At 30.0% G+C, this 27,603-nt stretch overlaps 1 protein-coding gene across 2 annotated transcripts in view; it reads left to right on the top strand.

Moving 5' to 3' along the window:
• LOC129002817 (diuretic hormone receptor-like) overlaps nt 1-27,283 on the top strand; it is a 35,765-nt gene extending 8,482 nt beyond the window's left edge. Inside the window, exons 2-12 of one of the 2 annotated variants that reach the window (XM_054430894.1) lie at nt 6,166-6,240; nt 7,242-7,416; nt 9,805-9,997; nt 18,221-18,314; nt 20,089-20,182; nt 21,248-21,328; nt 22,128-22,198; nt 23,817-23,936; nt 24,676-24,855; nt 25,162-25,319; nt 26,061-27,283. In XM_054430894.1, the coding sequence (XP_054286869.1) occupies nt 6,166-6,240; nt 7,242-7,416; nt 9,805-9,997; nt 18,221-18,314; nt 20,089-20,182; nt 21,248-21,328; nt 22,128-22,198; nt 23,817-23,936; nt 24,676-24,855; nt 25,162-25,319; nt 26,061-26,241 (1,422 nt within the window). In that variant the 3' untranslated portion in view covers nt 26,242-27,283. Of the gene's footprint in view, nt 1-6,165; nt 6,241-7,241; nt 7,417-9,804; nt 9,998-18,220; nt 18,315-20,088; nt 20,183-21,247; nt 21,329-22,127; nt 22,199-23,816; nt 23,937-24,675; nt 24,856-25,161; nt 25,320-26,051 lie in introns of both variants that reach the window. The other variant, XM_054430893.1, reaches the window with a different exon arrangement.
• The last annotated feature ends 320 nt before the right edge of the window (nt 27,284-27,603 follow it).

Here is a 27,603-nt window from a genome sequence, read left to right as displayed (position 1 = left end):
CTTTCAAGAACTAATAATTGAGGAAATAAAAACAATTCAATTGCCCTAGATTAACATTAACAACAGGAAAAATCATAGGACCAACTATATGAATAACTTTCTGAAAGCATAAAAAAAATTAAATTTGTAATCAGTTTTACTCTTAAACAACTACATTCATAGTAATTTTAGTGAACATTAGGCCAAAAAATAATATTATTAAGGATTAAAGATTATTTATTAATGATTGCATTACTCATTATTTACCAGCACAATTAAATAAATTTCATACCTACCAAGTTCTTAAAAATAATTGGAAGTGATATTTTGCGAAATATGAAACTATAGATTAGAAAAAACTACCAGATTATAAAAGACCTACACAACGAATAAACAAAGGAGGGAATATCATCTAACTGTGTATAAGATCCTTTATCTTAACTACTTAGACACTTCCGCTTCCGTTGTTGCTTGTAGTTGAACGCTGATTTCGTGAGCTGCTTTACAAATATAAAATGTCTGCATTAAGTTTACGATTTATGTTCCAAGTCTAGACGAAAATTCAATAAATAAATTATATAAATAAAACATCCATTCAAAGTATGACGATAAAGACGTTTGGATCAATACATACACACCAATCCAATTAGGTAGTTTTACTCCAAAGTTCAAAATGCATAAGCTACAATTATTAGAATAAATGATTTCTTGGTTAATGTTGAACTTTGAGAGATCATTTATTAATATTTTTGAATCTTTTGATATTTTACAGTTAATTATCTTATAATAGGAGGGTTATGTGATTCTTTTACCTGGTAATGTAGCTCAGTTAGATAGTTAAGACTAAATTTTTTTTTTAATTTCTTTATTTGTGCTTTGTTTCTGTTTGATGGGGATGATTTATAAATAGGAGTTATAGGGGTTATGGAGATGATTATTATATTTTTAGATTTATAGTTCTGATTAATCGTGTCGAGTATCATACATATTCACCTAAATGGATTAATATTGGTTTGTTCTCTTATGTTATTAAATCTACAAATAAACAAATAACACGACTTTTAAACTTTAAAATTATTCCAAGGATCTATTTGCTTGAAATGTATGTATTCAAATATTCATTTCCCCTTTAGGTTGAACAAAACTAACAATTATGTTAATTATAATCTATAAGTATATAACATAATATATAATATATACGGGATTTTAAGAGTTTAACATACATAAATTCTGATTCATAATAATAGAGAATTTTATTGTCTGTTATTTGTAAAATTTGTATGACACAAAAATAGAATCTATATCCATGCAAAATTAAAAATGTATTTATTTAACCAATAAATTGTCAACATATTGTTTCTATTATCTTTTAAATTTAAATATTTTCTGCATAACAATTTCCCAATTCTGATGAGGGGAGGAATTGATCAAATAAGTTCTGGAATTTTTTACTATAACGCAATGTTTCGATGAAAATTACCCTAATTACCAGTGGCTGCAAAAACTTGGTTCATCGCACAATGATTACGGTGATGATTAATTAGTCTATTTGGATATTGAATTACACGTCCTAATTGCATTTAACTTTTTTAGTACTTTTAATTTACTTGCAATATTAGCCTTTCTAATAAGCTCTTTTTTACCTAATCGAAAACTGTGGTACGTATAGATCTGACATGTAACGTAAATTGTTTTAACAATTTATCATTTAAAGCATTGCATAAAGGTTAGATACAGAACCCAGTGCATTAAAGCTGCAATATGCAACAACATGCAGATTAAAAAGTGTTAACAATATTAGTAAAGTCAAGGTTATTAAATATAAGTTTAATTTCAAGTCATTTTTCATACATAATTGTATTTGGGATATTTTAAATAAAAAAATTTTTTCTGTAACAAAAAAAAAACTGTTGACAAAATAATAAATTCCACATCGTATTAAATCACAAACACTTGAAAATATGTGCAAATGTGTTATAGATATTTTTATGTTCTAGGTTTAAGCTTCAAGCACCAACCAATATAATAATGTCATAATGTATTAAATTCTTATTATTTATGACTAAAACAATTGTGTAAAATGGGGAAAACAATTCGATTTTCCACTTTCAATTTTTAAGTGTGCTTAAAGCATCGTAAACAGTAGCAACGCTTGATTGGCGTTAGAATGGCTAAACAGAGCTTTTACACATCAACCATCGTCTGACAGAACCGAACGTTTGATGGTCATTTTGTGAAATTTGAATGATTTATGTGTATTTTAGCATTGAAAATGATGAGACAAGTCAACTTAAGACAAAGCTGACTTATTACCATAATTTGAATTCATGGTATATAAATTCTTATTACAATGTTGGAAAGATTATGAAAATATGTTTGTTCTTATATCAAAACAAGATTCCCTAAATATCAATTCATACACGGGATAGGTAAGTTTAAGACTGATACTGTCCTGTTAGCTTGGCCAAAATGTAATTTCAAAAACCTTTGAAGATTACAACGCATACAAAATAATTACATATTTTACTGTCATTTAATTAGTTTTGTCGCTAATTAGATTGCGTATGAGGTTTTGTATTTCATAGCGATGCAATAAGAAGACACTTAGCGTCAAGTCCATTATATTTTTGTAATAATTAAAGTTCTCTATGTAATAATTACGATCGTGGTACACTCTTTGAACATGTTAGCTAATATAATTAATCATAGTTCCGGGGATGTAGTTATTTACAAATTAATACGGTATGGTATAATAGATGATAAAAAATATGGCTTATCTACATAAAAACTGACTATAATGTTTGTTATAAAAGATTGATGAAAAATTTGAAATATTGTTATCAAGATTCTTAGTTAGATATGTTTTGATTAATGTAAATGTGATGGTTATGTACTAACGCAATGGAATATATAAAAGCTTAAGTAATACTATGGATATTATTTTAGTCTACTCCTGTCTAGAATGTATCTGGTTTGCCCTTAGCCTATCAAATTATTCAATTCAATGTTTCTGATGGAGTTTTGGATTATATTATACATTAAGTATATATAACATGTTTTAAGAGATCTTAAATGTTATCTCCCTCTCTAAACCCCAGTGTGCTTATCGATATTCCAAGTACAAATCAGAAAAGTCAATATAAGTTGTTGTGTACTGATTTGTTTTCATTTGATAATATATTCAAGTATTTTCTGCCAATAAAGGCCAAGTAAAATTCTAAACAGACTTCTCCGCCTTCCAAAATTGACATGTTAATCCCTTAGACAAACAAAACTTTCAGCTAAGTTAGCTTACATGTTCTTTTCCAAAGGATTGGATAATGGATATAATACGTTTAACTAATGAAGTATTTGTTTTTTATCAAACCACTTAAGGCTACACTTATTGATGACTATGATTCACCTATTTATTTATCACGAATAATGCGTTAATTGTTACTTTCAATCCACACAATCATAACAAGTAAAGATACAAATATTGTTTATTTAAAGTAGTCATTTTTTCTCTTTAACTAAAATTATTAGTGTCAATTTTTAAACTATAAGGATGATATGAATTTGTTGAAATATCCACAACGTTCGGTCTAAAACCTAATATTCATAAGAAAGTGAGAGTAAAGAAATATATTACTGATCTCATTTTCATGCGGTAACATAAAAGCTTTACTTGATGGTAGCATAAACGTTTTTATACAGATTGAAAAACCTTACAACCTTGTTAACCTGTAAAAACCTGTGTGGTACGGACCAATAAGTATCCTATAACAACATATCATATAACAGCCTAGCTCACTTGAAATTTTATTTATACAATTGGAGTGTTATACCCAAGGTACACATTCCCAAACAATTCATCTATAATTTCTAAAAGCACCTTTTTGAAACGATTTGTCATTTTTCAAAAGAACTACTATCTAGAAAATAAAATTCCAAATATATTAAAAAGTAATCAAGACAGTGCTACGCTCCCCCTAGCATAGATTCTTAAATGTCAGGATAGATTGATATGCAGACCAAATTAAAGGTATTTACTTTTTAACTACCTCATATAACTAACCTCATATAACCTTTTGTAACTCAAACGGACAAATGGATCAACAATGACAGCCGTTCAAAGCAATTTGATTCTGTCATTTTTGACTCGGTTGTTCTTTTGAGCTCAAATTTGTGGCATTGTACTCTACTCATAAAACCCTTTAATTAGATATGCATATCTAACAATGCCTACATTAATGATCTTCTTCCGACTTGTAGTGGGTTGCCTTCAGAAGAGGGAGCATTGGAAAACAAGGAATCATTGAACGGCTGATATTTTAACTAGGTTGTCAGATTGAATTCAAATTTGCGGCATTGTATTTTACTAACAAAGACCCAGTTAGTTAATTTGATGTCCATATCAATGAATGCTTACGTTAGAGATTTTCTGCCTCCGGGACTTAAGAGGTAGCATATCACTAAATAATATGTATAAGAAGATTTTAATGCCAAGTAACTTAGTGCCAAACTAACTTATAGCACTATCTTTATTTTATAATATTTACTGGGAATTAATGTTCACCCTGTATATCATGGTTTAGAAATATGATTAACTGTTTAAACATCTCCTTCGTGGTCATATCACTGCTACAAAAGAAATTTCAATTAATTGCCCCATCACATTACTTTTGTCTTAAATAATCTAACATTTGTTGAATCTTGAAAATATAATCTTTCATCGTATTATTGGTTTTGTATTGCTAATATTTAATTTATAATGCGTAAATATGAGTTTTATGATATGGAACACAAACACACACAAAATAGTATACAATGAAAAAGAAAATATAAATAAACTAAGTGTAAACTTATAGGGCAATACTTGTGGTGGCAAGACAGCTTCAAGTAGATTGGGCGATCCATCTAGCAGGCGCCACGAGTGGATCTTGCTGGACTGGTTAATTGAATACATTTGTTAGCTCTTCTTCTCTGCTCTTGGATCCAATAAAACCAGCAAACATGGTTGGGTCCAGTTATCAAAACCATTAATGAACCCATGACTTTAACTAAGTATTAGACATAGTTCGTTTATAATTTTTTTTTTTGAAAATGTATGGTACAGTACTTATGCCGTAAAACAAGTTTTAACATATATTTAATGTATCTGTACTATTTCTACAATAAAGTAATCAAGTTTTGTTTCATTTTATGTCTGCAACTTGATTTAAAGGTGATTAAAACTATGGAACATGACATTTATAACCAATTTCCCAACTTTTTATTTACCTGAAAACGTGTGCTATTTTATGTAAACTGCTGCTGTAAATCGTCTTTTGATTTTGCAAGTAACGTTTTGAAAGCTTCTACCAAACAATTTCTGAGGGAAGCCATGCGAAGTATATAAATCTCTTCCGTTCTTCACAAATAAATCTTCTCATCCCCTAAAGTTGAACTTTCTGATATCTATTACTTTCTCTCAGTAAAGTTCTGTCAATGTCCGTGTTATTTTAGTCACTACACGAATGTGAATACGGGACCTAAGTATCTTATTCTTTTACAAGTTTTTCTTCCAAACAAAAGCGTTGTCTATTTCTATTTATTTTATTTACATAACATCATGAGTAAAATGTGTTGAATGTTGTAAAAACCTGCTCATAATATGTATCGACTAAATATACATAGTGTAAAGATAAAAACTAAACACATAGGGTAACACACAGGGTACATTGTGACAACTTGGCCGGATTCCGAATAGTGTGCAAGATCCATATTGTAGATGCGAGATACAGACTATAATATTAAATATGGTTCAAGATTAGCAATAATTAGAAAAAATGAATGTAATCACGCAGTAGACAACAAAGAAACTTCAGGACGTTTATTTTCATCTTCGTAATTATTATCTATGAATGGTATATTTTTATAAAATGTATTCTTATCAGTATTTTTCCAGCTATTAGAATTACATTCTTAACGAAAGACTTTAAAACGTCTATAAACCGAACCTAACTATTCACAATCACTTTGAAAATAACTGAATTGTTCTTCGTCAAAAAACCCCTATTATATACCACAATGACTGAAATACTGTTCCACTGTAACCTCCCATGTATCGTCGCTAGAGACCCAACTATAATCTTGTTGTGCAATTTCAGCAAACTGTGCTAGATGTATTCAGGTAGCGTCTGCAGTTACCAATCAATGTTTCAGGAAGGCCTAATGGATGCATCCAGCTACATGAACCGCTCTCTGCTAGATTTGGCGGGAAACGGTACAGTTTCGGAGGTAAGCAGCTTTATTTAGCAAACTGGAACATGTAGAAAAGATGTAAACTTTTTTCAGTTTGTGATCAAGGGTTCTGTTTAAACCTAGAAGATTTACAGCAATTGGTTTAGTTGAATGTAAATAATGCGTAGAGGAAAAAACAAAGGCATAAAACACACAACATGTAAATAATATACAAAAGTATAACCACTAGTGGCCTGGATATTATATATACTGTACCATACATTCTACTCACTACCACTATAAATAATATATTTGTTTTGTTGTTGTTCCCCCTTAAGGTATTATTTAACTTAAAAAAAGAAGCGTGGATAATTTACAATCACTGTTATTGTGAACCAACCATAAACCTTTAAATGTAAATGAGATTGCAATATTTGAAATCTGTTGTTGACAAACTATGATGCTGGTTTCTGTACTAATATATTTCTTACGATGAAAATGTTACATGGATATACTCGTAAAATCAGTATAATAATGATAGTTTTTACCCTGTCAAGTTTCAAATCTTAAAAGCTTAGTCTAAGATCCACCAGGTTGGTATAGGTTTTAAAAATTATTTAGACCACTAAAAATTCGTTTATATATTGCAATACACGTAATGTTCTTTATTTTCCTTTCTTTATAGCCGTTTGATATTACAGGTTTTGCATTAATGCGTTACGTGTGAAAAAATATACCTAGTACAATGCATGATACAATAGTACGTAATATAATATTTTAATAAGCTATGAAAGGAAAAACAGCCAGTTTATTAATAAAAAATGTATATAAAACTTTGCTGTCATAAGTCATCATGTGCCTAAACTCTGTGAACGGAGTATAATAGGGGAGTTCCACGGTAGCAAGTTTTCAAACAATGAGGGTTGATTTTATGCTGTTTTATTATTTATTGTAACATTTGTGTCATATTAAAATTTAACTAAAATTTAATAATTATTTTATCACATTCTCTAAAAAATAGTAGTACGACAGATTGTATATTTGATTTCTGTCTATAGCTGGTCATCAGAGAGATAGAGTGCCTACTACAGTCCCAGGATGACGTACGAGACGGCAGAAAGTTATGTCCCAGACTATGGGATGGTCTACTGTGTTGGCCTCCCACTAAACCTGGTACTCTAGTCAGCCTACCTTGCTTCGAGGAGCTGAATGGAATCAAGTACGATACTTCCAGTGAGTTTGGTGACAAAATAACTTTTACTTTATCAATATTTTCTGTTGCAATTGCCATTTCAAGGATTACCAAGGTGAAGATTTTTGTGGGGGTTCATCAAAGTTTGAAAATTATGGGTAAATAAAAATTCTTTTATATCCAAGCTTTTTTTTCACTAAGTTAATTTGGATCTGTGAATTAAAAACGTATTATAAAAAAGTTGGAAAACTAGCAGTATGCATATTTGTAAATAACATATTTTAAAATATATATAACATTAAATTTTTAAAAACGTGGTACCGTACCTCAAGTTAAAGATGTATAGTTTACTATTAAAAGATTTACATGTTAAGTGTAAAGTGTAAAGTGGACCATGGAATTTCGTATTTTTGCTGTGATTCTTTTTATATTTTTGTTAAGAAGATGTGGGTAAAAATTAAATACTGCTCTTAGTAAATAACCTAATTTCTTATCCTGAAATATCATTAAAAATATTTAATTTTGAGAATTGATGTATAATCTGCACACGAAAAACTGGTACTATTGTTGGGGTGCGTTTAATCATTTTAAAAAGTAGTTTGAAAACATAAAAACATTTTATGAATAAAGTATCTCTTATTTGTGCTTCTCATTTTAACACAACCTCATTATTACACAAACCCAATAATGAACCACACAAACTCTAGAACCTTGTAATAAAGATGCATGAATCAAAAGTATGACATTGATGAAGGTAACTGCAATAACTACAAACGAGAAGATAGTTTTAATTAGTTTGAAACTTAGTTAGTCTCGCAGTACACAAAGTAGACGAGTGTAATCTTACAAACGACTTGTAATAAATAGGAGCTACTCGCGAGGTGAGTAATTGCTGAAGAGCAAATTGTAAATGTTCTAGATTACACTTGAGTGATGAAGCAAGAAAGACGAGAACCTACCTTATAACAAGCAATTTCGTTTTGTTTTGTTGTGCGTTATAAGTGCATAAGTTTATAAAATACACTCCTAGTTGTATAGTACTATTTATGATCAGAAATTATAAAATATTGTAAGGAGATTCTTAATGAAAAAAATACGTAAAGAGGTATATAGCCTTGTTTTTTAACAAACTTTTATCATACAGGATGAAACTATAGTTATATTGTAAAACAACCAAGGAATAAACTTTGCACCACGTATACATTTTGTATCAGCAAAAGAAAGCAACGCAAGTAAAATATTTGCATGAACTTCCTGTTTGAGGGCAAATGGCAACAGTGCGCCTAAAACAAATATTAGGCCCAAGATAAAGGTCTACTGTTGCTCTTGGCCGGCTTGAAATGATAATTCACGTTCTGTTACTTAACTGTACTGTTTTGGAATTTACTAAATGTTTTTGTAGTAACTTATAAAATGACAATAAACACCAGTATTATAAAGTTTTTGATTTTTAAAATGCTGCCTGGATTCTGCTTAGAAATATATTAATATTAAAAATTGTTTATAACTGATAACACCTCATTGAGTTTAATAGATAGCCTACATCAAGATAAAATAGTAGATGTAAGATATACAATATAGACAACAGTATAACCCATGTTCACATTAGCTTAATACAAATTATTTAGCCGCACATCTACTATAACTTGAAAAATATTAAACATGTCAAGCACGATAAGGTATTTCTATTCTAGATTCGATGAGAATGTTGCAACTTACTGTTTAGCAGGATATTTTACCTTATAACTTTTTCCTTGTTTTTAATCTTTGTAAGTTTTTTTTTTAATTAGTTAAGACATTTATCGACGTTTTCAAATTGATTATTACATATTTTAGTAAAATCAATGGTTTTTGAGTTACTTAAGAAACAAAATTTTAATTAGCCACCGGTTTGTTTCATGAGTTTGAAAAATGTTCATAGTTATTTTTATAGCTTTGTCCACTTAGCATAAATGTTTGTGCAAAGTTTCAATTTCGTATCTTTAACCACTTTTAAGAAAACAATTTATAAGTGAAGAAAATGGTGGCTGTGTGAGTAACTAAGGATTTCCGGACAATTTATATAGAATATTTAGATATGTTTCTTAGTCAGGGAGAATGCGATAAAATATTGGTAGAGGGTTCCGGGACATTCTGTATAACCGAGCCAAATCTATTGGAAATGCGTCATTTGTGACCGACGTTTTTAATTTGTACGTGTAAGACTGTTATAATTATGTTCTATGATATCAAATATGTCACCATCAATTTACTTCACCACTTGGTTGAACCAAAGCTTAGTTCTTTGAACAACAAGGCTAATGTAATTAGACAAGCCGATAGCTGCTTGGTGGTATTCAAAACTAGTAGTATAGTAACTAGTATAGGCAATCATGGAACGAGTCAAACTGTGTACATAAAAATCTGCATCTCCCAATTTTTCGTTTCAGAAAATGCAACTAGGTGGTGCGAACGAGATCTGACATGGGACAACGCTACCAACTACACCGCTTGTCACAACCTAGTTGTCCCACCTGATGAGGAACTAGGTGGCGTGGAAGTCACCACTGCTATATACTTCGTTGGCTACACTCTCTCTTTGGTAGCTCTTACTGTGGCCGTTTGGCTCTTCCTCTACTTTAAGTGAGTATCTTTTGAGTGAGCTACCTTTCGTTCCCAATTTATGATTTTATATAGTGTAAGAAAGGGAATTGACCCTGTACCCACGGTGCTGATGCTACTGTTTAACTCTTTTTACACAAACTGGTTTAGTGTAATGTGAAAAGAGTGTCTGCGTAGATGATCACCGTGGGTACAGGGTTAACTTCCTTTCTTACAATAATAATATACATAATGTCTTGTTTATCCAATAGGAAGTAAAGTTGGATGAGTAAAATAGTGATTGTGTAACTAATATTTCTTGCAACCCCTTAAATAATTCAGGATATCATTCATAGTATCCGTCAAATGATAAACTTATTCATTTATCAAAATAACAAGGTGTTTTAAGTTCCTTTTCATTGTTTTCAATACAACCTACATAGTAAAGTAGTTAATGAAAATCTATTTAGGAAAAACCTTGTATATACAATTAGATGGATTAAATAAAAATAATATAAAATATTTACTTTTAAAAATTTTCTAGTTATTGTACTTGTATGAGAATCTGTAATGGAATAAATATGCGACCAAATATATCTTTCATATATCAGTTATATATTGACAAAGCCTTTATTAATACTTTGTTTGATACGAATTCCTTTGAAAAGAAATTTGTCTTCTTATGCAACAAGCGTTATGTTATAAAAGAAAAACTTAATGAAAGTCCGCATTATATGAAGCATCATCTCTCTTTGTTACTTTTTCACAAGAGTTGATCATTTTCAATCAGAGTTATTTGGTTCCCATTTCTTATACATTTCATAGAAAAAAAACCTAAACCAAGCAATTAATAATCATATTATTTTATACGTAAAATAATATTTATTTTCAGCAATGGTACCATCGAAGTATTCATAGTGTATTATCCAATTAAGCTAAAAAAGTTATTGGTTTTGAAAATTGTTCTATAACTTTGTAAAACAAGCAGTAACCAGTAGGCGTAAATTAATTAAATTAATTAATTATTTTAATGCATAAAGCCAACACCACAAACCAACCCAACTAAACAAATAGTTTAATAAGCAATAAAAACAATTATGTTAGATTTACACTGTTACTAACCTTTAAATAATTAGTAATAATTTTTTTGCAAAAACTAATAAAATACCAATTTTGTCATGTAAACTGTCAATGGCACTATTTTATCATATTTTAGCACGAATAATAAAAATATCCAGCGACAATATATTTAGGAAGGCTTAAAATCAATGTTTAAATTAAAACAATGTTATTAACTTGCAATTTTACCAATCCTAATACAATAATTACTTAAAAGAATTCTATGCAAGGATTGTCCAGAGGTTAAGGTTAGTTGTTTGAAATTAGTTTGAACTTATATAAACCACAAATATAGGCCATGTAACGGAAACTAAATTAATTTATTTTATTGGAAAAAATACCGACTGAATTTAAGGTAGTAGCTTCTAAGATTATAAACAATATTTCCATTGGTTTCTATTACAATTTGGGTAATTAATATAACATCCTTATTTTATTACTACCACATTAATCCCAAGGAAAAACGTCAAACAACAAATAAATATATACATTGTAAATTGAAAAACTTTATTTGTTATGAGAAGAGGAACCTTTACTTAGTCAGTAATGCGTTGTTGCTTCAAGATATAAAAACTTGTCTTGTTTTAAAACTCTGTTTAACCATCGTCTTCAAAATCTGCTTGGTAATATATTTATAAGGATTTCATCCTGGAAAATACGGCACTCTAAATTACTAAACTTTTATTACTGTCTGACCCTGTCCTGTCAAGTTAAACATCCCTCAGGGGGTACGAAAGTATTTCTTAGATAGTTTAAACAATAATCTTTCTGGGATGAAATTAATATTCACAAAGAGTACGTGTCAGCTTTGATGTATAACGAAACTAAATATCTAATTAGTAATTTGTGTATTGTATACTTAAATAGATGGAAACATTTTATATTGTTATGATAAATTTCTTGTAGGACGTAAAATGTAATATAATTTTTAACAACTTAAGTAATGAAAATTAGGAAAAATACCTATTCCTGTAAGGTTTATTTTTATTCTGATTTAGTGAAAAACAATATTTGTAAACGAACGTCCACCATAATACTATTAGCTTGTTACTGTACAAATACAGTACTATACATACATACTACTCATTATAACATTATGTGTAAGTTACACCAACATGTACAACTTAAAGCCCAGTAAAAAATATAATTCATGATATAGTATCATCATATCAGTGAAGTAATTGTAATGAAAATACTTTTTTGTAGAAACATCGAGTAATCAATATTGCAATATTGTTTTCTTCTTTTTCAATTATCATCTGTTATACTCACTGTCCTGTATATTGAGTATGATATGGAAGCAAACCCATAATAATGCTCAGTATCTCTACTTTGCCCGGGAATTCTGGCACGTTTTTATCTAGATTTGGCAGTTCTATAACATTTTTGTACTTTGTTAATACTGCCAGTTGAAACCAGAACTTTAATATATTGACTTATGATATATATTGACTTAAGAAAATGTATATACCAAATGTACAATGATAAGAACATAAAAATCTAAATTATGTTCATGTCTTGGAATAATAAATAGTACTTGTTTTCTTTTGCATCTGTGGGCGTAAATATTGTGAAGCCTATACTTATAATAACATACGTTTTATTATAAACAGAAGAGTTATTTTTTTTTGGATTTGTTTAAGAAAGATTATGTTAAATAATTTCCCGAAGGTTTCTCTGAATTAAGAAGAAAGCAGAGATCACGTTCTTAAAACAGTTTCAAGTTGAGTTTTCCCCATTGTGTTACTTCTCGGTGTTAAAACTTATAAAACCTATCTAAAATAGTGGTAATTTTATTATTAAATACAAAATAAATGTATACAAAGTTGGTACTTTACCCCAAAATTATGTAATCTAGGTATTCAAATCGGCCTTGTTCATGGTTTATGAAGTATTTAATGAAAATAAATGTACATTTACCATTTGCATTATCGGTATGATACCTAAGTTGATCATATTCGGTACCAATTTGGTCAAATGTCTTTGCATGGCAAATTGAACGTTTTCAACTAACAATTGTTAGCTTTTCATTCATGACGAAGCAACTATCTTTTCAAAACATAATACATTTCTAAAACATGTACACAAGTTGTTTTATAGCTGCTCATATTTAATTCTAGAAAACGTTTGTGCAAAAAGATAAAGAATTTACATAGCTCGTAAAACCAGAACCATAAACTTTACAACGCAAAGAATTTACAACATTCTTCACGAATTTTGCATGCTACAAGGTTAACTATTCCGTACAAAATGTAGTTGTTTATAAGTAAAAACTATTAATATGAACGGTTCAAAAAGGTTCTAGTGCGAAGTCTTTGTTGGTAAGAATGTTTGTTGAAAGATAAAACTGCAATATAATTGTGAACAGATAGACTTTGATAAAGGTATAAATGCGGTGGTTATATACCATGTATGTAATAATTGACATGTAGCAATATTTGATATGTCATACTAAGTATATTTTACGTCCGACATTGGCCCAGTTTGATCCAGTTCATCAATAATTAAAATGGCAATTCTCATGTCACATCCATCCGTCATGTGTATCGAACAGGCTTTATTCAACTGCGCTTCTATCCATCGATGTTCTAAAAATACTCGAGCAAATAGTGAGAATCTCATATGAATTATTAATTCTTTGTTTATTATCTAAAAATATCCAACATATTGATTCGAGCGTTGTATTAAGTCTTCGACATGGAAAACAGACTAGTATATAACGATGAAAGATTGAAAAAGTGAAATGACTGAAAATTGCGAATATAATATCAATTTTTTTACATATTTTATATCTAATTATTATTTCCAAATTGAACCTATTTTGAATCCAAACCGTCAAATGTCAGCTTGACATGTACAGTAATTCAAAATTAAAACCTTTAAATTCTTTATGTAATAACACATTATTATCACTGTATAGGTAAAACTTAAAAACATTTACACTTTGAAACATTGGTCCTCCACCTCTGCTTTGCAATATATTTATAAGATTTTACCCGAGCGAAATATAACGACACTCTAAATCACTAAACTTTTATTATTCCCCAACACAGTGCCGTAAAGTTAAATATACTTTAGGTGTTGGAAATAAATTGTTTGTAGAGATTTGTACCAAAGAAATTATTTATGTTAAGTCACTATATGAATTGAAATTATGTGTGTTATGTCCATTGCAACGAGAATAATTTTATTAAAAGTAGTTAAAGAATACCCATAAAGAAAAGTTTTATTTTTCAAATTGAAAAATTGTTCTTGCCATACAGTTAAGTATCCTAATACATAAATTGCGTAGACATTAATATCAACGAAAGTGTTTAGTCAACCTTAATATACTATGTGTGAAAAAAATCCTTTGTGTTGTATAGCTTTATTATAAGTCAGTAAACAATACATTGCAATATCATTTTTATTATTATAGGTATATAGGAGTACAATCAGTTTATTGTTTGTCACATTTGATTTTGTCACAATCACTAAATACAGGGTGTCCAACGAAAAAGGTTTAAACGTTTAATTTTATATTAATTGCCCATTTACGCACCAGATATTTTGAAACTTTACACATTTAATGAAGCAGGTTTCAAAAATATTCTTGAACATTTTTAGCTTTCTACCCCTTGTAAAAACAAAATGGTGTCATATTGAAAAATTATACTTTATAACATTAAAAGTTGTGTTTTTTGTTTTGTAAAAGATTTGTATTATATTCTAGGGAAATAAAGCTTTCTCACGAAACTAGAACATAGCTTAATGTAAAACCTATAAGAAAAGTCAAACATTATTCAAACTCTGATCCATCACTACTCGCTAGTTTAATAAATGATAATAAATTAATTAATTTAGTATAATTAGTCAACAATTCAATATGCCTTCATTTTTTCCCACGAGGGTTAGGGAGCTAAAAACTTCCCAGAATATTTTGAAACCCTACTCTATAATGGTGTGGAGAGTTTCAAAATATTCGGTCAATAAATGGGTAAGAAATATGAAATCAAACGTTTAGATCTCTTCGTGGGACACCCTGTATATTTAGCAACTGGAGACATCGTTAACAATGATTACTTTTATACAAACTAACCTAACCTTTTTGTTTTGCAATGAGTATTGAAAACGATAAGTCAAAATTGTAGAGAAGTTCGGACACATTTATTTATCCAATCCAAACAACTTCTTCATTTAGCTTTATTTATCAATTAAACTCCATCAAAGTTGAAACACATTGTATGTTAAACGTGCGATGGAAACGGAATACGTTTACTATAACTTGTTACGTTTGTTACAAACTTGAAAATAAAGTAACAAGACCAACAAACTGCAATTATGGTGATAATTTTAATTTATATTCAAAATTAATTAATATTTTAAAATTTGATGCCATTATCAGATAACTTAAGATATTTAAATCAAAGGTAGAATAGATAAAATGTTATTACCTAATCAAGCAACTCGTTTTAAAACTATTGGATTGTTCTACACCATAAATACAACATTGCATGTATGCTGTCATTAAGCCTGTATGCAGCCTTTGTGCTAAAGTGTATTTGCGTTTTTGGAAGAGGGGTGAATGTACAAACAAACATTGAGTGTTTAACGATCTGACATTTCCACACATCGAATATTTGTTTTTCCCTTCTACTGTAAATTTGAAAACGCCGACGTGCCAGGTTGTATTAGTTTTGCGGCAATTATAGTATTGACTTTTTAAACACAAACTAAATAGTTTTGATGATAAATGTATAAAATAATATTCTTGAATTTAGTGTTTTAAAGGATGGACAGTTTTGTTTAAAGTATACCTCACAATGTAATATTGTTACACAATGTTATTACATTGTTCATTTTGTAATTTTTCAAAATTATCTACGGTGTGTACACAGCAACAAAACTTGAATTGATCAAGTAAATTAAATAACAAGCTTAAACCACGCTATGCCATATGTCATACACGTTTTATAGGCCAGTTAGAGGTTATATATATATATATATATGTGTGTGTGTGTGTGTGTGTGTGTGTGTGTGTGTCTGTGTGTGTTCATAATATATGTAAATATTTACCATAGTGTATGTAGAAATATCTCACGGTAGACATTTAATGTTGTAACATAATTAAATAAAGAAGTTTTTTACAACATAAAAAATTACATTTATTTTTCATACCACCTAATGTATTGTATGGTTATAGTGCTTCTTATCGCAGTTTCTGGAAGGAAATCCATATTTTTACCAACGAGTAGAAAGTAAATACGGTTTTGACAAATATAGAGGAAAAGGTTGGTAAAATATAGCTTGATAAGGGTAATAATACGATCCTTTGAGAGGGAAACTTTGTGATCATACGGTTATTTCTGTGGGGTAAGAAATGACCAGGCGACCAAATATAGGATGTTACTTGTGAAACAAATAAAATACATGGATAAATAAAATAGTTATAATTTTTCAACAACATGCTCTAAGCTAGCAATTAGTATAATCGATCATATAAATTAAATTTTGAACTTATGACGACTATTTAATTCAAAAATATTATACCATACAAGCTCATACTAAGTTATTTGTTTAAGACTTTGAGAAGAATATAATTATTAGTTCCTTATAATTGTGGAATAAGGTATGGATTCTAGATAGCATAGTCACTCTACAGTTACTTTCTCGTGATTATGAAATAAAATCTTTTAAAATGTCTCATAAACATAATAATTCTTCATAGGATTTTTATACATACAAACAGAGAAGTAATTTGTTAGGAGTCGTACTGATTTCTCTTGCTTGTCATTGTTTGTACAAACCAAATTATATTCTTGTAGGGTTTCATGTTATGTTGGCTTTAAAGGTTTCATTACACGATACATTTATTTATATACACTGGAACTTCACTTAACTTACTGTGTTGTATTTAAACTTTCATGAGGGGTTTCCAAACATTGTCAACATGTATTTTGTTAATAATTACGAAATCAAACTCGGAAGGATTGTAACAAAACGCTATGTTATAAGATATTTCAATAATATTTTATAACATTAGCTGTTCAATGTTTTAGAAATATAATAGCTTTTATAGATGAAAATTTTCGTCAATAATTAAATAAACAGTAGTTATCAATATTATCTATCCACAAACAGTTTTTGCTTGAACGATACTCAAAGAACTTGGTTTGTATTTTTTTCAATTTTTATTAAAGCCATAGTGAGTAGTTCAACGTAATATTGTCAATAGTTTAACAAAAATATCTGCAAAACCAAGGGCTGTTGTTCATAATCAATAACTTCATAATACAAGGATCCTACCTAGAAGAAAACTTACATATTGGTAGCTCAGTAGTATTGATCACTATACCGATAAATAAATCACCATTGTAGTCAAATAACACATAAATAACCTTATAATCATGTAAATATTTTCTTTGTTTTATGTCAAAATAAAAAAAAAAAAACTACTATTTGCTTCTGATAGTTCACATTGAGCCACGGAATTATTGAGGATTGAGGACCTGATTTCAAATACGGTCAAAATCATTTATACAATTATAAAAGTTGTTAAAATAACTAACCAGAGTTTGAAGGATTCAACAATGATCTTATTAACCAGTTTCATTTTACAAGCAGTAGCAATGACACTCCATATCCATTGCAGTGTAAGTGCTAATAGTACTCTAGGCACACGCTAATGGCATCGGTGTATAAAGAGCATTTAACCATTAACATAACTTTTACACATTACCTCGGATTAATCTTCAGTTAAAACAATTAACAACAATAATAATAAAAACACTTTAGGTGGTTATACTTTTTCTAATTTGACCAATTTAGATTGTTATTTGTCCATGAATGTAAAGGTATTGATTTAAGTTCACCCTTAACACGATTTAATTTTCACTCTATTATATTTTATAAACGGTTTAAATCGCGAATTTTATCACTCAACATATTGTTTGTCTCTAGTAGATTAGCCAATTGGTCAAAAAGTGAAGATGCTGAAAATTGTAGACAAAGCAATACCAGATATATTGTGAATATTATTCATTATTATTCCTTAGGTAAATAATATCTGACTTAATTGATACGTTGTGGTATTGATAATTTCTAGACATTAATTGTGTATTGTGTTCTTATTGTGAATAATGTTTGTTATCATTATTATGTTTTCAGAGACTTAAAATGTTTGAGGAACACGATTCACACAAACCTGATGAGTTCTTACATTCTAGCTGACTTCATGTGGATTCTCACTCTGCAATTACAAGTAAGGATATTTTGATTCTTAGCTTACTTTCTAATTAATGAACTTTATATTTGTAATATATTACAAAGATATATCAAAATATTTAGTTTTTGACTGTATAGGAATTGAGAATTTTGAACAATTTAAGAGTATTGTGATACATAACTGTCGATCCTATTCATTGAAGATGTATCATTGCCCACAGTGAAATCAGTAATGAGGACTTTCTGAAATAGCGATGACGTTCTATAACAGGATTTTAAAGATTGTTTTCTTGGTATCAATAATTGAATAGTTGACAAATTTATTTTAATAACCTTAAAAATTTATAAAGTATACACAGTTGGATCTATAATATATAGATAGCTCTGCCACAGAAGACCTGCAGATTAAATTATTTCCAATTCGTCTGACTAGATTTTTAATAAAATATTTCCTTAAAAATGGCAGGTTTGTTCCTTATTTCAATAACATAAAATATAAAAAATATACCTATAATAAGGCAGACTACAACAGTTTACTTATTCTCCTTAAAGACAAAATATACTGTAAATATTTAAATGTACAGTTGTTTTAAATTCCATCCTGACCTATAGTTGTTCCACGACCCTTTTAATGTACAATATTATTTGTTTTTGAGCTCTACAATATGGTTGTAATAAAAAGTGGGCATTTTTATGTTTTAGGGGTCGAAATGGAAAAAACACAATTTTTGAAAACTTTGTTAACTTTAAAACACCCAGTTTTATAACTCGATTCTGCAAGTTCGTGATTTCTTTCAAGGTTTTCTACTAAGAATTAAATCAATCCCGGGTCCAGGTCTTACCATGCCACCTACGGTAATAGCTTCTTCCATATGGGCATAAAATGTAATCTATGAAATAGGGGAAATTCTCCATAAGAGGATCGAACCTCGGCTAATACTCATCTCGCTGCCGGCGTTTTGGTGTTTGCGATCCAGATTTAATCCGATAAACTACGTTTATCTTGGGGGAATAAAAACAAAAGACTAATGAAATTTGTTTTTGACATAAAGTTAATCCGCTTTTGTTGACGCGTGACTAATCGTTGTGTCGTTTTCATCAGCTGATGGCAAAAAGGTTATTAATGGTGAACCTGATTAAATAAGGTTTTATTGATATTGGTTACTAGAAAATGTGATTAGTTTCTTTAAATCGTTTTTGAAACGAAAATCAGTTTTTGAAAATATTATTTTAAACGAGCATTTATATAAAAATAGTCTATTGCTTGTGTCATGGTAATCTTTAGATGTTTACCTCACACAATTAGTAAGATGATTGAATAAAATGTTACGCTTAAAAAATAACGTCATCATTCCTTTTTTTTAAAGGAATTTAATTGTACAAAACAGTAGCCTATAATAGCAAGTATTTTAACGTAAGGCAAAGACCGTTTAAGATTATAATTTTAAGACAACATCCATTCCACAGATAAATACCATGTAGACTATGTTATAGGTAGGTGTACAGAAAATATAAGAAGATAAATTTTCTACGTCGTCTTAGTTAAGTTGTTAGACGGTCACAGTTTCCGTGATTAAATAAAAAAGCTTCTTGATTCAACATAATTAATCGTAATAATATTCTGTTATAGGCACTTTTATCAAATGGCAAACATTCAAACAAAATAAAGTGATGGACAAAAACAAATATTTAATTAAATGAATTAAATCCACTATAAACATTTCTGATTTATCTTAAAAGCCATCAAAGTTAAAATTGTAAAAGTCTTTTGAAATAAAGTTTTTTTACAAAATGTGTCTACCACTTTTCAGGTATCCGGCCAATCAAACATTCATTTCTGTGCTGTTCTGATTATTCTGCTTCATTACTTCCATCTAACCAACTTCTTTTGGATGTTTGTCGAAGGTATTGCCAATTTATTTATGATTTTATATAAATTAAAGCTTAAGGAAAGTAACTAAAAGCAGCATTAGATTAAGCTACAACATTTTTAATTATAAGCACCACGTGTATAATGCTGTTGAGATTGTAGCCATTAGATATACACATTACATGTACATAACATGCACCTAAATGTGGAATAAAATTACGTACATTTATAAAGTGTTTTTTTTTTACGACTGATACTCCTACAAAAAATCTGGATCGAGTTTTAAAACGTTGGTTTTCATAAGCCTAAATCAACTTTCAATATTTTCCACCTTTTGGGAGTATCGTTCATTAGAGAAAGTAAAGTAGTTTTCCTTTAAGCATTACACACCTCCTTAATGGGACTTTGTATTAATACAAGTAAAAATGCCAGATCTCAATAAGCAAAATGTATCTTTCAAAGTGGTAAAGTAATTAAACTTGATTGTGACACAGAATACAAACATAGTTTTTGAACAAAAAACTAAGCACAATACTTTATATTAGTTTGCTAAGATATATGTAAAGCACGTGTTTATGATATTGTAGTTTGAATTCCAATAAGTACAATCGTGAAGAAGCATTTACGTTTCTTGGTACACTAAACGGAATTAACTAAAATGTATTAAATTAAGTGCATAAATTCACGAGTCCACTATTACATGAAGTTCTGGCCAGCCCTCTCAGGGGCAAGTATGTAATGGGCTTTAGGAAAAGCAGCTTTCAATCTATCTGCTTCCTACAAGAGGGTTTACCGTTTGTAGGTGGTTTTGTTCTTTGTAGCCCTTATGTTGATTCAAATTAATATACCAATCTTCTATTATATGATGTAATATTTTTATTTTTACATGTTGAACTTTTTATAAAATAGTCTATTAATGTGTGTATATCATAGACGCTTGCTTTACAGTAATTAATTTTATGGTTTTTATTTAGTCCTCTATTACCATAAGGTTATTTTTTTCTAATTGAAATTCCTCTTTGTAAACTTAACCTTTGATACAGTATGAGTAAGGGTCTAATTTATATTGTATATAAGTGTTTCTGATTGTTTTATTTCAGGTTTATACCTCTATATCTTGGTGGTGGAAACCTTCAACAGAAAACATATAAAACTGAGAGCATACATCTTCATTGGCTGGGGTAAGCCATTTATAAATTTCACTAGAGATTTACTGGCTAATCTATCTATATATTAATAGGCAAGCATGTTTCTTTAAAACCTTTTTTCTCAGCTCGTGTGCATCGTAGGGAAAATCTACGCATACTGTTAGAAAGCTATTTTCCTGTAGGTGTGCAGAATCCCTTTATAAATTTAAATAGGCTCAAAGATAAGCGCAAAAAATGAGTTTAAAAATTTGAAAAAATTTACATGGATCTTATGCGTTGCCATGCTGGTGACGAAATAACAACGAAATATAAACAGAAAATCAAAACAAATGGAAGAAACTCCAATCACATGTTTTATTGTGGGGTGAAACATTAACATAAGTGAGTACATTACATATTTTTGGTCGAGTTTCGACCACTGGACATTACTCGTATTAGTAAATAGCCTAATCCTGATCTCTCAGATCTTAATAACCTAAACAAAAACAAATTTTCTTAAATCGTCAATAATGTTTTTCTATAGAAAATAAAATCTTTCCGATTTTTAATCAATAGGCCTATGTGATACCAAGTTTAGTTATCATTAGTTCCTTATTCTATTGAAATCCAAAGCTTACTATATACATGTTATAGACATTAGAACAATTTCTCAATGAACTGTTACCACATTTAAACAATGTTTAAATATTCGGGATGAAAAATCGTTTTCCATTATATTTAAGTAATAACGAGTACATGCATCTTTCCCGATAACATTTTCAGAAGTTATAAATCTAGTTTAATTTATTGTGGAACCTCTTTAAAACAGCTCACTCTCCAATATTTTTTGCAGGTGCTCCCTTGATATTCATTCTAGTGTGGGCGATAGCGAAGGCTGCGGATGAGTTCAATCACAAGATGCACGTGAGTAACCTTATTTTGATTGAATAATTATTCATTACAGCTGCTTTAAGGTGATAACGTTTTTCTATAGTATAACTGTATGATACCTTGTATGCTTGTGTTAAAACTATATGTATCTGCAACGAAAATCTGGAATATATTGTCATCCAGGACTGAGCCAGGGGTGTTGGACAGTGAAAAGTCGTTTAAAAAATATATAACAAATGGCTTGAAGAATGGTAAAATAATTAGGAATAGAGAACATATTTTAATTTTTAATTAGCCTAACTTAAGATTTGAAAGTTGCCTTTGTTTTATATTATTTATGTTGACGTGAGTTGTTTTGAAAAACATATGTTGTAATATGAAAAACGCTCAAGAATAAAGACGATTTTCATTTCATTTCATTTCATTTCAACGTAAATAAACGTCTCTCCATATAATATGATCAGTATAACCTTGCTCTTGAGATTTACTAAAAATGATTTGTTTGATTATTTTATTTATTACTTATAACTACGGACGCTATTGACCGTGGCTAAATAATAAATTTAATCTATAAATTGGCTTAAACTAAATATGCTTAGCTTAAACAATGTATTGAATCCATTGTGGTATCAAATATCTCATCTCTAAATGCACCATTTCAGGAGACTAAATACACAGATTACAATTGATTGCATGTTCTCTCTAAATAGGCCTACATGTCAGATTATGCCGTATAAATTGAATTGAACAATAAATTATTAACTAATACAGTACTATTAATTGATGAGGAGCCTAGAAACAAAGGTCTTTCTTTCCACATTGAATGGACATATCTTTGCATGTAAATTTATTGCTATATTATGCCTTTAGTTATATGGATTTTATTTGGTAGAATCATGCTTTAAACGGCCCTGTTAAAACAAATCTGGCCAAAATAATTATTAACTACGATCTTTAAATAGGCCTGAATATTGCACCTCCACACAATAATCCAAGAATTTTATTTCATTTTATTTTAATACTACTACTGTACGCTTATTGTGGCTCTCGTAATTTCCATGGTTCACTATCGTATTTGTATTATTTGTGTTATTTTTATAAGTTCATTTAAATGTACACAAAATTTTTTTATTGTGGATATTTGTTTTTACTGTTTGGAGCCTCACATAAAAACCTATTTTTTAGTTATTCTATTTTAAATGGTATCACTATTGCCACTACTTTAAGACAGTGACGCACACCCAGGTATGTATTTTGAACTGAAAATGAATTAAGGATGAGTGTAGAATGGAGTGAGATAATCTTTGTAGCCTGTTACTGACTAAGATCATCCATTTATTTTGGCAGTATTGTTAATTTATCACCTGATTATCAGGATTACAACACAGGACATTAGGGGACATTAGGGGATCAGGGGACATTAGGGTACAGTTTTGAGCTATGAATAATCTACTTTTTTAATCAAACCTGCAGCTTTATGATTGTCAGATCAACTCTTTAACCACTCATCTTCCAATTTTTTACAGACATTACAATAATTTTTATTTTATGGGTATACAACTCAGTAATAAAGAACTTATTATCATACATAACTAAATAATAATAAGCAGATTACGTTAGGATAATTTTAAAGAGCTTTGTTCCAAACCAGGTGGAGGGAGATCAAAGGCATTGTCCATGGATGACTCAGCATCTTCTGGATTGGATTTTCCAGGGGCCGGCTCTCGCGGTGTTGGCTATAAACCTTATATTCCTGGCCATGATAATGTGGGTAAGTGAGATACTCGACATAACTACAAACTATTTAACCAACCAAGTCAACTATGTGAATATATGCCTGAATATATGAAACGCTATAGTTAAACAATCTAACTAATACACAAATATTTATTTAACATACAGGTTTAAAATAAAGAAAATATTCACATGGTCAATTCATTTTTATTTATTAAAATAATACTTTTTTGTCCTAGGACACTAGGCATGAGCCTGGAATTGTTTTTTTTCACATTACTTCAGGCTAAACCTAGGGGTTGCGGCATTATTACTTAGATAAAATCCATTGGTGACTTAAGACATTGGTTGGCGGGGATCGAACTGGGGACCTCAGGGACCGGAGTCCCGCGCTCTAACCACTACGCCAGGTCGCTCCCCAAAATAATGAAACAATACTTTAACATATAGTAATTCAATAACAAATAATATTTGATTTTATCAAGAAAAAAAATAATAAAATAAGCACGACCTTGAAATACTTTAGCTTGCAATGAAAAACAAACTGAAAAAGGGGCAAATAAAACTGTTTGAGATTAGATATATGTAGTTATAGGCATAATTTATTAGACATTAAGATCTAAAATAAATTTACATAACAAAACATTTAACCAAACCTTGTATTTAAAGGTAATTGTTCATAACTTTAACACGCCCTACTAAAATCTTACCTAACAATATAATGATAACTATCAATGGACTTAAACATTTTTGTATCCTAACTGTTCTATTTGCAGGTGCTGATCACCAAACTTAGGTCAGCAAACACCCTAGAGACCCAGCAGTATCGCAAAGCTACTAAGGCGCTGATAGTGCTGATACCATTGTTAGGGGTTACCTACATACTGTTCATAGCTTGGCCCTCAGAAGGTGTGGCTATCTATACATACTGTCGGGCCCTGCTATTGTCCTTACAGGTAAGCTAAAGCTAATTAAAATCATACAAAATATATTAAATAATTTATTTTAGCTTGTCTTGACTCACAAAATTATGATTCATCATGCGGCATTAGTATGAATATGAAAAAAAAAACACAATTCCCGATACTGCAATATAGTAGTTATGTGTACTTATACTATTAATTCTAGGAAAAGATATTATGATTGATATTCTAAGACAACCATGGCACGGACACCTCACTGTATAAATCGTACCAATAGTTTGCAAAGACAATGTGCTGAAGTAAATTTATATTAGTAAATGTATAAATTTATACTTTCAGGGTTTCACAGTGGCGCTTTTCTACTGCTTCCTGAACACAGAGGTGCAGAACACAATACGTCATCACTGGGAGACTTGGAGGGAAAGCAGAGATATTGGCGCCAACCGTAGATACTGGCCCAAGGATTGGTCCCCCAACACTCGGACTGACAGTATCAGGTAATAGTAATACTCCTGCAGACAATCATTCCCTAACGATTTGGAACAGAACCTGTACCCTCCATGGATAAATGACTCTCCATGTTATTTTTCAGAGCTCCTTTGATTACGTATTTATTGACATTGTCATTCTGGCTTGCTATTTATTATGATTCTAATCAACCCTATCCAGCATGTTTGGTTGATCAGCTGTGTGCTCATTCCACTACCAGCTAAACCCATAATTCATGAGATCCATGCAGGTAGTAATAGGTTGATGATATCCTTTAAGGTTTGCCTTTGAATCTAATTGTAGCTAATCGATTACCGTACGAGTAAGATCGTACATAGAGCAGATGTCATTTGCCATTGGGCTACAGATTGATAAAACTATTCATCAAAATAGCAACCTTAAATTGCTATTAGACAAGCATTGGAAAAACCTATTTAGAGCTTTTTCAAAATCGTAAAAATTGCCACATGCAGATATACCCACAAAAATAATGCAAATGTTGGGTAATGGCAAGGATATCCTTGGGCGTATGGGATGTATTTTGTATTACATTGTGATCAGAACATTCGAAATGCTAAATTGTGTAAGCATTTTTCAGAATTAGTATTCTACACCAACCAGAGAGTTTTACAACAATAGCTAAACCAAGTTTGTATTACGACTTATCGGATCTCCTTTTCAATTGAATTTATTAATTCTACAAATTACGTAAAAGAATCAGCTGCGACATGTGGTTCCAGGTTATACAGCAGTCACCACGTAGCTCCAATAAAGCGAGAATCTACTGCAAGTGATAGTCACTTGGCTCCACAACACTACAACAAAAGAGAATCGACAATCAGCAACGTTACTACTCTCACTGTCTACAACGGGTCAGGGCTGTCACTCAGACCACCACTGAGTCCTCACAGAGACGTGGAGATATTGTAGACAACACGGTAGCATTGACTTTAGAATACTGAATCAGATATGTATATTATAGAACAGCTGTTACCGATTATACAAACAGAACATAGTCGAATGAGCCAGTCACAGGGTCAACATAAACATTTCTCTTACCTTATATGCAACTGAGAAAGTTCACGTGGCAAAAAAGATGCTGTAGCTCACAACTAATGTTGCCTTGGTCAAAAAGTTTGCGTATTTGACACAAATCAGTAATTTATATCAGCACGATTCTGTGGTTCAACTCAACGTCCCTTTTGATTTATAATCTGGTGACAATTTAATATAGGGATAGAATGTCCAGGTGTATCAACAGTAAAATATCATATTCATCAGTATCATTTACCTACTTCAGTACTATACAATGAGAATTCACAGTCAGAAATGTGACTACACTTATGTACTAAAATCTTCTGAATAATGTGAATCATGGAACTACTATCTTACTACAGAGAGATTTTTTCCGCGATTCAGATTATTTAAAAAGAAAGTAAATAATGGACTTATTTTCTAGGGAGAAAATTATGGTACCCCGGTAATGTATCTATATAAGACATATCATAATTTAAATGTGATCCAAATAGTGTACCTTGTAAAGGTGCATAAAAAGGCATCATTTTTTGGTGTAAAACGTAAGCTGTTTCCTAAACATATGATAACAAACAATGTATGTAATATATTTCATCAACACCTCTTTTTATCAAAAAGAGTTTAGCATTGAATAGAACATTTCGTTGAAGGCATTTGATAAATATGCTTTGAAACATATTGTAATTCCTACATAAGATCCATAAATCTGTATCTGTACCGATAAATATTCTTTCTCCTGATTGTATTACCATTCTCACTTCAAATATGTTGCACTAAGGTTATTTGAATGAAAATTCTTTAACGGCTTATCGTAGATGATTGATTGAATTCTTCTCGAAGTTTGTTTACATAAAAACCTCTAATGCACTGGTAACTATTATATAAAAACCTAAAGGACTTGTAATTCAATTTAAAACTTTAAATACATATTTGAAGTTTATAATAAGTTTTTTTTCGGTTTCCATTAAAAATGTAAGCGTATGTATACTTCATCTATATTATATAGACAATTTTAAATGCTGATTATTATTAGGTACCTACCCAACTTAAATGAGTTTTTTTTTAAATTATTTATTGAAATATTCAACCTAATAATTAATATGCAATCCCAACTATATTCTATAACTAAAAAGTAAACCAAAGCATAATATTGTTCCCAAAACGATGCATACTATAGTAAATGTAATGTAAATATGGCGTTACTTGTGTAATGTAAAATAAAATATCGTTATATTCTCTATGCAAAGGTGAGTCATA

The sequence above is a fragment of the Macrosteles quadrilineatus genome, unplaced genomic scaffold, assembly GCF_028750875.1.
Source record: "Macrosteles quadrilineatus isolate MER2022 unplaced genomic scaffold, UCM_ALF_1.0 Scaffold_9__3_contigs__length_116548681, whole genome shotgun sequence".
NCBI lineage: Eukaryota > Metazoa > Arthropoda > Insecta > Hemiptera > Cicadellidae > Macrosteles > Macrosteles quadrilineatus.
Note: the sequence above shows the minus strand (reverse complement) of the source record. Positions and strands in the feature narration are given on the sequence as shown.